The sequence below is a fragment of the Sciurus carolinensis genome, chromosome 11 (assembly GCF_902686445.1).
Source record: "Sciurus carolinensis chromosome 11, mSciCar1.2, whole genome shotgun sequence".
NCBI lineage: Eukaryota > Metazoa > Chordata > Mammalia > Rodentia > Sciuridae > Sciurus > Sciurus carolinensis.
In genome coordinates, this window is record NC_062223.1 from 22,354,522 (window position 1) to 22,368,204 (window position 13,683).

Genomic DNA, 13,683 nt, shown 5'->3' on the forward strand with positions numbered 1-13,683 from the left:
CAGTGACCTTTGTGAACTGCATTCAGTTGGTCAGACATGTTTGAGAAAATGTCTTGTTTTTATATTTAGGAACTTAGCTTTTGTATTTAGCTAACAGCACATTAGTCAAAAAATTTGCATTATCATCTCCTGCTCATAAAGGGAAGCCCGATGAAAACTTCATCCCAGTAAAAGTTAACGAGATGGCTTACTTTAATAATTCCTTGGTGGTGGGTGGAGATTTTGCTCAGTGGCTAGTGCATACCAAGTGCCCATTCTAGGAGTCTCTAAAGGAAGATCTGAAAAAGCTGATAATTCTGTTTTTACAAGCTCTGTTCGGTCTCCATTAACAAAGTTCCTACCACCCATTTTGATAATAGAAATCCTGAGCTCACATTTAAAATGCTACTCTTCAAACCCTGTTATGAAATTATCTTTGTAACACTACTCATCATAATCAATTCTTTATTTAATCATGTGCCTTCTCATGTTCTTTATTAGTATTGACTTTATAATTTTTGGTTATCGTTACGTAAATCTCTCATTCTGGGGATCAAGGAAAAATAAGCTAATTCTCACAATATAGACTTCCAAATATTTCAAGACACTTAATGCAGTCTTCTTCCTTTGCCTGCATGAACAACTTTATATTTATTTAATATTTCTTTACTTTCTTATACAGGTTAGAATATATCTGAGTATCTAATCAATATTCTTATAACATTAACCTTCCTTATCCAACATCAAGTACTAACAATAGACTCACTATTCCATGAAAGTCTTATCAAGGCCAAGAAGGAAAAAACTCAGGAAACTATTATATCCATACCTGTAAAAAGGCACACTTTGTAGTTATTTGAACTGAGTCAGGTTAGTTCACTACCATGTCAAATTTTGTCCATGGTTTACTGGTAAGCCACAAGCCCTATTTTTATACACTTAGACTCTTAAAAACCTAGCCCTAGGCTTTTATATTCTGACTCCTTTTGGTTTTCAAATTCACATTCCCTATTAAATTCCAGTGCCCATGGCCTCTTCCCCCAGTGCTTAGATAATCCTCACTTTTGCTCCCTCACCACTGCCTGGTGCTTTTGGCTTTTGCTTATCCTTTCAGAAGCTCAGGTTGGGTCTCTTGTAAAATCAGGTAGAGTTAAAGAAAAATAAGGAAATACCAAGTTGGCCCTTGTTCTTCATTCCTACTGTTGCCAGCAGGCATTTCAACAGAACATACTTTGCTATGTAATAAAAACTATCAACTAACCTTTGAATACCATCATTGACATTTGGGTCCACTCTCTTTCAAAAGGCTTAAGTAGAAACTTTTGTATATGAACTTTGACACTATGTCCTTAATGTACAAACAAGCAATTCTGCTAATGCACAGATATCTTAAAATTTTATTCTATGAAAATGTTTATATCTTCTAATTCACCAAATTGACTCCATTTCTCCACTTGTGTTTTAATCTATACCTTGCTTTATCACAATTTCCTTACATAGCTCTTCCAAGAAAACTTTTATAGTTATCCAAATATTATTTTCCCATGCTATAGTTTCCTTGCACCCATAATTCACATTTATAAAAAAAGCATAGATTTTTTAAAAAAAATTTACATATATATGCATGCATGTGCTGTACATTAGTATCCTGAGTTCATTAAATTGCCTGAGAAAAATTTAACTTTAACTCCTAGTGTATGAGACATAGCAAATAAGGACAAAATTTTGTGTTCAGCAAAATGATCCAGGAACAATGAAAATAGAGTTTAGCACCTTGAATATGTACCATTAGCTGAACTAAGTAGATGTTACTCTCTCTCACTCAGCCCCCATGGGTGTAAACAATTTCTGGATTTCAACACACCTCATAGATAAATGAAAATATGCCAACATTGAAGCAAGTCACCAAAAGAGATTCTACTGAAAAACATTTTTTTAATTGCTGGCTTTCTTGCCATGAAGAACAAACTGCATGCACATTCTCCCTCACAACTGAAATGTTCTTATACATTTTCACATCTCTTTAAGGCAGTGACTCTTGCAGAATGGAATCAAAGGAAGGAAATAAGAGCACTTTTCCAACTGTCAAAAGCTTTTGGTGGAAGCATAGCAATGCCCGAAGACAGATCTTCAACCTATATTCCATGAGCATGATGTTTATTTATATCTATCTGCTTACCTCTGGGAACACAGACCCTAGAGAATCCTGACTATTGTGAAAAACTAAAACTAAAAACAGAAAAAATAGAGAAAATTCCTCTTCTGTTAGGTAGAGTACATTTTTTTCTAAATAGGTAATGTGTTGATTAATATGCCTTGAAAACACCTGACTTATATATGGAGGTTAAAACTGTGACAATCATGAAAACATCAGTGTAAAAACAGGATCAAAATTATTGAAATAACCACAATATCATTACATGCCATAAGCATTTTTAGACTTATTTGGTTTGTTTGCATATGTGTACAAGTATTTAGACAGAACTCTATTTAGTATTATACTTCTTTTTATATGCAACCACAGTGTGGGGTTAATATTGTATTCTGAATATGCCTTCAGCTAGGGGGTTCACAGAATTGGCATATGTTAACTATTAGATCTTTCACTATAGACCTAGTTATGTTCTTCAGAACAGCCCTATAGATCATAGCACTGGTATTTAATCCATCAATTATAATTGCTACATTTACTCTTATAGGGTGCATGACAGGGTAAAAAAAAATAGTGGTATCAAAGACTTACCCATAGACATACCATCCACACTAATGACTAACTAAAAAATCTTGAGAAATGCACATCTGCATTGGCATTTGAAAAAAGTCTTTCAATTTCCTTTTCTATTTTACATCTCAGTATGACATATACAGCAAAACTAAAAGAATAAAGGTACTTGAAGCTATATGTGCACCGTAGCAATGTACAATTAATCAGTTCTAACTTTTAAAAACTATTAATTCTCTATACTCTTAAGTTGACAGAAAGTACATATACTTTCCAAAACAGCATGCAGATTTTGGTTAGGAATCTTGTATCTGATACTAACCATTTTATCATCTCATATGTAGTCTCCTTAGGCTTTTAAGGCATTATTTCCTGAGCTGTGAACATGATGTTTGATCCATAAAGTAAACTATGGTTGTATCAACCTAGAAGTGATATTTGCAATATATAAACAGATAAGAAGTGTACACCTTAATTGTGGTGATGTGTATCTTTGAGTTAAAACATAGATGTATCTCAATAAGAGTGTGCATAATCAAAGATAAAACTTATTCAAAAGAAAGATGTCAAATATTCTCAGTCATGTAAACAATAAAAAGATGGATATGGTTTCTTAGCTTTTTTTTTTTTTCATTTTTACCACCACAGCAAATATAGTGGCATTCAAGAGAAATAAAATACCTGAGTGACTAGTTAAGATATCAGAACATATTTTTAAAGAAAGTATGCTGTGATCCAAATTGGGAAAGTTTAATATTTGTTTGGGACATGAGAGTTGACTGTATTTGAAAGGACTCAGAGAGGATGAAAGAAGGAATTATCAAGGCAGACTGGAATGGAAGAGCTAAAGGATGCAGTCTTAGGAAAGATTTAAGCAATGTAAACTTTAGGAAAACTGTTCCATGATAGCAATAGTTAGTAACAGACTAGTGGTAGTTTAAACACTTCCAAACCCCAGTTGATTTCAAGAGTAACTCACATAATGATGTAAACATTTTTCAAGAACTATTTATTTTAAATTTTAATATCAACTCATGTACATATTCTTTATCCAAGGGAATGAAAAGTGATTAACCTGATAATGAAGATTCACATAAAAACTACAGAAGGAGATGCATAATGTTTAAAAAAATAAAACACATATTTCTTACTGTAACAATATAGTTTTCCCAGATTTTATGAGCTTAATATCTCACTATTACAGAAAAACTCACTAGATTACCAAATTTAAAGATAAAAACATCAAAATAAATATGTAAATATAACATATTCCATCTTATAACCTTATATTCCTCTTCTGTTAGGTAGAGTACATCTTCCAACTTATATGGAATAACATATTCCAACTTAAAACTTTATTGAATATACAAGTGTTCCATGGTGCATGCTCAAACTTCTTAAATCTTATTTATAAGTAACATTATTCAACTGCAAACATACTTTTGCACACACATTCATACATAGAAATTGGAATGGAGCATTTTATGGTTGCCCCTCCCTTATTAATCAACAACTAAAATTAATGTAGCATATTAAAATCATTATTTAGCATGCTTCAGTAGAATTCAACCCAGGGATGCAAGAATAGCAAGAAGAATAAGCATGACACACCTTATCAACATAATACAGGACAAAAAACATATGGTCATCTCAATAAATGCAGAAAGGGCATTCAATAAGATTCAACATTCATTCATGATAAATAGTGCTGAACTAATTGGTGTGGAAGGAACACACAATTACATAATAAAAGTCATGAGTAATAAACCCACAGCTGACATGATTCATAATAGGGAACGCTGAAAGCCTTCTCTCTCAGATCTGGAAGAAGCAGGTAATAATCTCACCCTTGAATTTTGGTATTAGCTATGTTATTTACTCTGAGTCAGAGATGTCAACAACATGATAACCAGGCAAGCTTCACGAATGTTTTATAGATAGTAAATTCAGTCATGACTCAAGAAGTCCAGGGAAGATGACAGACATGTAGGCTTTGGGGCTGAAGATTAATTAGTCAAATTAATTCACTCTTTCAGCCCAAAGACCTCAGCTGATAGCAGCAGAGATATTTAAGTCATTCACACAGCTACTTACTGTATATGACTGCAGTTTATGATTGCTTCTATATCATCAGAAAATAACTGATGCCTAAATAGCATCTGTTTGTTACATCAATATCAGTATATTACTTTGCATTTTCATGGGGAAAAATAATGAGATTTCTCTATGTTGTTTTTTTAACAAACAAAACAAATTTAAAATTACCTCAAATATTTAACAAAAAGTAATTGAAGAAACACATGAACATGAAGTGACAGACTAAAAATGATGACCGTATATTTGCAAAATATATCATTTTCTTTTGCAGATACATAATAAAATATATTTAAATTAGCAAATAAAACTTACTCTATATTCTAGCCTTCAGAAAATTTTGTATAATTTATTTTTAAAAATTTTTGTTGTCTACAAATTTTGCAGTACCAAAACAACTCATTTTTTATATGCAGTGTTTTATTTTGAATAACTGTCCATATACAAATTTTGAATGATGACATAAACTTCCTCATTGTAAAGTAAAATTCTTCAAATCATCTTAAAAATATCACATGTGATTAGACATAAATTGAACTGAAAGATTTCCTGAACAATCACATGGAAGAATATGTTAACACAGTAACATTTTTATTTAATTATAATAATATTGTAGTGTGTTGAGAGCAGTGAGAGAGGCTGGGAGAGCAGTTACTGAGATCAGGGGTCTCTGATGGCCTCATGACTGTGGCATGCCGGGTTCCTGAGACCATTTCTGTGCAAGGGAACAGGATGCCTAGCTACTATAGCAATGCCCTGCACCAGGAGGTTCTGTGCAAGAGCCCTATCATTTCTAACCTTGATCTTAGGCACACAGCTCCTGGGAAGGAAGGAATTCTTATGCAAGACAACTACAATCTTTCACCAGCTCTGCTTCTCCAGTTCCTGCCTGCCTTACAGTAACTTTAAACAATGGACTTTCTTGAGAGCTACACAAAGCTCCTAACATTGCACTTTGCTGCTGTGGATTGCAACTGTGAAAAACCTCATAGATTGTCCTAATTTCTTTAACTTTCCTGAATACAAAGAATAATTGTTGCATAGTTTTTAATCTGATAATGTGCGGGGGCGTCTGGAATTCCATCCAGTGCTTGACAAAGATCCTCTGGAGGATGATTGCAAAGGCTCATCCTAAAGGGAATTGCCGGATGTTTTGCTCTGGAGCATGGTGTTTTTTCTGCTCTGTTTTCCTGATAATATATTACTCATTTCAGTCTGAATGGATTGCTTAAAGGGATGAGGGGAATACAACAAAAATTCCAGAAAATATTACCTACAATCTGAAAAACAGTGGGTCTTTACCACTAACAAAATTAAAAATAATTTTGCAACCATGCAATGAGTCCCTGAAAGCCTCTGGAGAAAATAGTTATAGATCTGCCTTTGTCTCCAACAGGCTGGTTAAAAATTCTAATGATGGTGGTGGGGTAAAAGAATAAGGTTTCACAACATTCCTTCCTTTCTACAAAGAATAGGTCACCCCTATAATAAACGTTGGTGCACAATGCCCTGTTCTGGAAAAGAAAGAGCTACATAAGACAAGGTAATCTATTCAGTAAAAAAAAAAAAAAAAAACTTGGCCATGAGAACCACTGCGACCGCTGCCCTCCTGTAGCCCTTAACTCAGCAATTTAGATATTAACCAGATGGACCTAGTACAGATGGTCACATGAGATTACTTGTCTATCACTTTAACTGTGAGAATAATAAGAATAGTCTTAGGTCACATAGAGTTTAGATATTAAGGAAATAAACATTGTATTAGCTCATCGATGTAGTTAGATATTCTTAAAATAATTGTGATTAGGTAAGGTTAATCTGTAAGGTTACTGTTTTCTCATAATCTTTCTGTTCCTTGTTAAAAACAATTTCTGTCTATGCTTTGGAAACTTCTTTAATATTAACCACAAGACTGCCATTATAGCCTGAAGAAAAATGTATATAAACCCAGCCTTCCCCAGAATAAAGTGGGATTGATTGCACCAGAACTAGAGTCTGTGTCTTTCATTCTTCATCCATCACCAACGCTGTCTCCCTGCACCCTGTTTACTTGTGTGGAACCCATGGACTCCTGCTAGGGCTGGACCCCAGCAATAATAAGACATATAAAATAAATATTGCTGGTGTAACTTTTTTATATCTGCATCTCCATCAGAGAGCAGGCTCCACCTGAACCCAGTCTCATCTTTAAGATCTGTGTCTGTGAATCTTTATTTTCCAATCCCCCTTTGATCCTTGCCAGACCCGAGAGTTTGGACGTGCAGGTTGTAACAGTAATGGTATGAATTTTCATTTCTAATAAGATTCCAAATTTAAAATTTACTTCTATTTTTATTTTTTTATTTGTTGTAATTAGTTATACATGACAGCAGAATGCATTTTGACACATTGTACATAAAAGGAGCACAACTTCTTCTTCTGAATGAATATGGTGCAGAGTCACATTGATAGTGTAATCCTGCATGTATATAGGGTAATAATGTCCATCTCGTTCCACTGTCCTTCCCATCCCCACACTCCCTTTCCTCCCCTCACTCCCCTCTGCACAATCCAAAGTTCCTTCATTCTTCCCTACCCACCCCCCATTTTGGATTCCATCTACTTATCAGAGAAAACATTCAGCCTTTGGGGTTTTGGGTTTGGCTTATTTCAATTAGCATGATGTTCTTCAGGTCCATCTATTTACCTGCAGATGCCATAATTTCATTTAAAGTCTACTTTATTACAGTAAACAGATGCTGAAATGTTAGGTGAAGGAAGCTTAAAGATACATGTACTGATTTATTAGTAAAAAGGAAACCAGTATGCTGAAGAAAAAAAAAGGTTTCTGAAATCATATTTTATGACAAAATAATTGGGTATTGATTAACTTCCTAACTGCTTCCTTCACATCTTTGTTCCTGAGACTGTAGATCAGGGGGTTAAGCATAGCGATGAACACTGTGTAAAAGACAGAGGCAACCTTGATCATGAGCCATGAATTCTTGGTGGTGGGGACACAGTAGAGAAAAAGGATGGTTCCATGGAAGCTAGTAATGGTGGTCAGATGGGAGGCACATGTGGAGAAGGCTTTGTAGTGCCCCCCAGTTGAAGGCATTTTCATGACAGTGATGAAAATGAAAACATAGGAAGCAAGAATGATCATCAGGCTGCTTATTTCATTGAATGTGGCAATGACGAAAACGATCTTCTGGCTAACAGAGGGGTCAGAGCAGGACACAGCAACGATGGCAGCATGTTCACAGACAAAATTATTTATAAACTTAGTCCCACAAAAAGACAAGGTCAACAAAATGTATGTGAATGTTAAAGAACAATCTGTACACCAAGAGTATGATGTGGCCACCAACAAAGAACATAGTTTCTGGGACATTGCAACTGTGTAGAGGAGAGGATGGCACACAGCCACAAATTGGTCATAGGCCATCACTGCCAACATGAACATCTCTGACACCACAAATATGCATGCAAAGAAGAACTGCAGGATGCAGCCTGGGAAGGAGATGGTTCTGTCTTCCACCACCAAGTTTTCTAAGAGTTTGGGAGTCTCCACAGTAGAGTAGCAGAAATCAATGAAGGACAAGTGACTGAGGAAAAAGTACATGGGTGTGTGGAGTTTGGGGTTGACCCTGATGACCAGGATCATGCCTGTGTTGCCCAGCACAGTGACTGTGTAGATGGTCAGGAAGAGCAGGAACAGGGGCACCTGGAGCTCTGGGTACTGTGAGAAGTCCAGGAGGATGAATGTCACTCCAGAAGTCTGATTTTCTTGGGTTCTGAGGATACAATGGGAAAGTTGATCTAAAGAAGTGAGACTCAATAATTACAGTAGGAAAGGTTAGGAAGAAACTTGGGAAGTGTAATTAGTCTCATTAAAAGTGTTGCTGAAAACATTGGGTTAATGCTGCTACAACATTTTAAAAATTAGTGTTTACTTATGTCTTAACAGCAAATAATTTTGAAATTTAAATGGTTGAAAAAAAAGACAGGAAGAACAAAAATAGAATATATTCAAAAAATAAGAATCACTTTTATAATAGACAGAAGGCTTCCTGAGAAGAGCTTCTAAATTTTTGCTTGAATCTGTGGTTAGTAAACATAATTCCGCAGGAAGAACACATGTAACAGGTTTCTATAGCTTCCTCACTGCCTTAGCTCTTAAGATCTGATGGAATTAGCTTAGAACTGTCCAAAAAATTATAAAGTGTTAACCTCCTTGTAACATAATGAATTTAAAATTTTATTAGTCCTTTTGTTTTCCTCTTCACTGTCTTGTAACTCCAAGTCACTCCACTTTTTAACACATTCTGGAGTTGTGCTGTGGTAATATACTAAACATTTCCATTCATGTTGAATTAGTTTTGAAAACTTCAAAAACATCTTTTTCACAGAATTTTATATTACTCAGTAAAATGTGATTACAGCATAATAAAATTTGTGCAGTTATAAAATAGTGAAAGTTATAATGAATCAAAATCTATTTGTTTTCCAATATGGTAAATTTCAGAAGATGGGTAAGCGAGAAACAATAGAAACTGTGAAAATGCCAGAAATTCATATGTATTTTAAGTCATGGAAAAATACATTCTATTTTGACTCAAGCTTAACGCCTTGTCAAAAGTAAGTATCAGAATACAGATTCATTACCAACAGGACACCATAATTATTCCTCAATGCTACAGTCATTTCAACAACACTCAAATGAGGAAATTAAAACTGTAAAGTTTGAATCACTAGGGATGAAAGTAGAAACTTGTGTAATGAATTTAAAGCATATACATCATGGTGCGATGTATAGCAGATGGGCAACACTATATTCATTACAACATGAGCAGGTAGTGTGGTTTAAAAACTGTATAGAGTTGTGAAAATCAGACCCAAGGAGTGACCACTGTCCACAGGTGGGCACATTTGGAAATGTAATGTAGAATAATTTTTTATCCCTGAACCCACACAATAGAAGCACTGCAGGATTTTACTTGGGAACTTAATGTAAGTACACAGTTGTCTTCCTGTCATCCTAGGTAGGTAGTGGCCCATCACACTCTCTTCACTTGCACAGGCTCCTTCCTGTAGAAAAGATGTTTCACACAAAGTCTGAATGCTCACCAAACCTTTGCAATGAAGATATCACATCTTTGCAACAAATGCTGGTCTTATGGCTATACATCCCTGCTACAGTCCTATCAATCTAAATATTTTATGGAGCATGGTGAGAATAATTTTCCCCAATGATTTTAACCTCATGGTAGTGACTTAAAGAATTCAAATATGTTTATCAATGAAAGCATAGAATTTTAAGTGTTCTGTCTTAACTAAAGTGGCCCAGATCTAGATAGCCAATCTAAGAACCACTAGCTTAACACATTCTTCTCTAATGCTATACTTATCAACCTGTCAAATAGCATGCATTTGTTTGCACAAAGTATATTTTCGAATCCTGTTCTCACTTTTATAATGCATTATTGTTCCACTTTCATTGTAAACTACACTCACTTTTTCTTCTCTCCTGGGTACAGATAAACACTAAAGTTTTTAATTGACAGTTATCAATGACTGAAACCTATCATTTATATAGGTGTTACTCTTACCTCCTCAGAGATTGTGGGTATTGTAAAGGTGATTTTTTATTACTTCCTATTTACCAAAATACTGATTTCATTCATGTACAAATTCATGAGAAAACTAGATGAATTCAGGTTATTCAGCCATGGGGTTTGTCTTAGTAAAATGAATTGGATCTGGGGGCCCTGGGACTGATAAATCACTTTGTCTCCTATGAATACTACTATAACTCAACATTTTCCCACTAAAGGGAAATAAAAGAACTGATTGAACTCACCTATATATAGAAGCTCCTGAGTGGTGCATTTACTGAAGAATCTTTTGCTAAGACCAATAAAATTCAAAAATCCTCCATATTTAATTGATAGAACAGACCTAAACAGTAGAGTCCAAAGTGTATTTCATTAAATGTTTAAAATGTTGCTTTATGTCCCAACCTTTGAAGGAAACTGAGAGATAGAAGATAAATTGTTACACCAAATACTTTATCCTAGTACCAAAAGTGTCACAAATATTTATCATAAACCTTGGGGATCTGGAACTAGAGAATATCACTGAAGTATTGCCAAGGAGGTTCCAATTTGAGCAATTAACTATAACAATCACTGTTCCCTGTGAGATTTTGATTGTATATATTTTAAACCCCTGGGGTATTAGTGATATCAACCTTACTCATTAAAAACAATAATGACTAGACCTTGACTTTATGTGGATATAAAACACAGACATGTACAAGGGGAAATAGCTATAAAAATAATCCAGAGTTTGCTATTAGTAATTTATTTTGAATTTATTCTCTGTCTTTTATCACAAAGTTTTACTTATGTAGCTCTGTGCCTGCATGTAGAATTCCCTACATAATAATTTTATTGCTAATGTTTCATTTGTTAATTAACAATTCATTTATATTTTTATCCACATCATTTATTTTCTTAATAGAAAATAATTTTTGGCCAAAGATGCTTATATATACTATTTTGTCTGAAATAATTGATTTTTGTATTTCTAGAGCAGGGAAATCTGTTTATGTAAAGGATAATACACTCACTAATAGATTTTAAATATACTGAATTTTATTGCCATCTCACAAGAGTTATTGAACAAGTTTTCAGTTTTACCACATATAAGATCATATTATTTCTCTACATTTTGAATGCATGTTATTTTTTTCTTTTCTCTAATTTCTTTGGAGAGGACTTCCAGGACTATTTTGAACAAGAGTGTTGCAAGTGATCATCCTTCTTTTTTTCCATCTTAGGTAAAATGTTTTTAACTTTTCCCTATTCAGTAATATGTGGTTCTGTTATACCTATAGACTGTGTCAAGGTATGTTCCATTTATACATAATCTCTTAAGAATTTTAATAATGAAGGGATGTTGAATTTCACTGAATGCTTCTTATACACCTATTAAGTTATTATGGATTGTTTTCCTCATTTTGTTGAGGTTATTTGTTGTAAATATTAACTTGCATATGTTGAACCATCCTCAATTCCCTGGGGTAATTCCCACTTGATCAAGATAAATGATTATAGTTTGCCATTGGATTCAGTTAGCAATTTTTTTGGAGAAATTTTGCCTCTCTATTTAGCAGGAACATCTGTTTATTTTTGTGATTGTTGTTATACCCTGTACTGATTTTGATATCAGTATAATAATGTTTCATATAATTAGTTTAAAAGAATAACTTTCCATTCAATTTATTATAATTATTACAGAAAAATTAATGTTACTTCTTTATAGCTTTGATAAATTAAGCAGTGAAGTGACCCAGTATTGGGGTTTTTTATGGGGTAATTTGGACTACTGACTCAATTTTGTTAATCATTGTTGGTTTCATTAGTTTTTATATCTCTTCAAAGTTCAGTGATAATAGGTTGTAAGTGCCATGAAATTATCAATTTCTTATAGGTTTTCCAATTTTTTGGCATAAAGTTGTTCATAAGAGTTCCTAATGACCCTTTGTAATTCTATGGTATCAGTTATGTCTCTGTCTTTCTTTTTGTTAATGCCAACTTTTTTTAGGTCTTCTCTAGTTTTTTTCTTGAACTAACTCTACACTTCAATTACAATAATCTGCATAACTTTGTTACTCTTTATATGTACCCTCAGAAAATGTTCTGCCACACATCTTCAAAGGAAAAAAAAAACTCTCACATTTATCCATCCTATATCCTAAAGTTTTATAGAAGAATATCAAATGTTCATTTGTAATAAAAATAGCCTATAGCCACCACTTAATCCAATGTTAATGATGTAAATTGCTACTTTAAATGAATTGAACTTTACAGTTAAAATTTCTACTCTTACATTAAAAGTAAAATTTGAGAATTTTTTGGAAAAAAATGTGTTTCATTTCTGTAAATAAGTTGCCCATTCCCAAGTATTTACCAAAATGAAAGTGCATCCCGCTTTAAAGGAGTTTTAATGTGTCATTTGCAGTTTTATGTTTTTTTTCTCACTTGCTTTTCTTTCCCACTAAAAGACAGAAGATTAATTGGATGGCCAAATCACAAAGTATATAAGATTAACTTCAATATATAAAAATTATGCATTCCAGGTTTCACCCTAGTGACCCTATTGAATGTACCAAATATTGTATGATGCATGCCCAAAATTTCTAAATAACTCTTTGTATTTACAAGCATCTTATTGAGATTTTCTGAGAAGATATCAGATCCATATGGCAGGGTAGGTCTCCCCAACCATCGCCCCTACTCAGAAACATTAATTTGAAAAAAGTATCCATGTAAAAAAATACTTTAAATAAACTAAAATCCCAGAATCAGAGATCATGATATCTTCTTTTAGCAGAATAATAATAAAAAAAATCATTGAAGAGATCTTGAAGTGCAGTCTCACCTTGCCTCCATTCTTTTCTCCCAGTCCCAGATACCATAGTATGGAGAAAGGTGCCATATGCTTTAGGGAAGAAAGGGGAGTGTGTGGGGTACTTTGCTTTAGACCTCAGCACTAGGTCCAGAGTAAATCTTGGAACTTGTCAGAAGCTCATGATTTCTGATTCCAAGTTTCTCCCTCTGGACAGAACCCTTGACCTAGTGACCAGTTAGAATCTGTCATCCCTATCTGGAATCCCAGAAAGTACAGCAAGGAGAGAAGCAGTGTCTGCTTGGGGGAAGGAGAGGGAAGTTGGGTGGAGGTCTTTGATTTGCAACCAAGTACTAGGGCCACAGTAGTAAAACTGACCATTGGAGAAAACCCCATGGTACTTCATCTTAGGCTGCAATCTATTGATGGAGCTCTTAGACCTGTCCCAGTATGAGAAGGACATCTGCCACTCTGTTGGGACGTATTTGTGTTCT

The 13,683-nt window shown here is 34.2% G+C and overlaps 1 protein-coding gene across 1 annotated transcript; it reads right to left on the reverse strand.

The window, feature by feature from the left end:
• Positions 1 to 7,628: 7,628 nt before the first annotated feature.
• On the reverse strand, positions 7,629 to 10,666 carry LOC124960413 (olfactory receptor 5D13-like). Its single transcript, XM_047519168.1, has 2 exons — positions 10,638 to 10,666; positions 7,629 to 8,571 (listed from the first exon to the last, which is right to left on the reverse strand). The coding sequence occupies exons 1-2, from the start codon at positions 10,664 to 10,666 to the stop codon at positions 7,629 to 7,631; spliced, it is 972 nt and encodes a 323-aa protein (XP_047375124.1).
• Positions 10,667 to 13,683: the final 3,017 nt, after the last annotated feature.

Excerpts from the sequence above, each read along its gene's own strand:
- LOC124960413 (XM_047519168.1), bottom strand. The coding sequence starts at position 10,666 with ATGCACCACTCAGGAGCTTCTATATATAG. Across the intron at positions 8,572-10,637 it reads TCAGGAGCTTCTATATATAG|AACCCAAGAAAATCAGACTT; the intron begins GTGAGTTCAATC and ends TTGTATCCTCAG.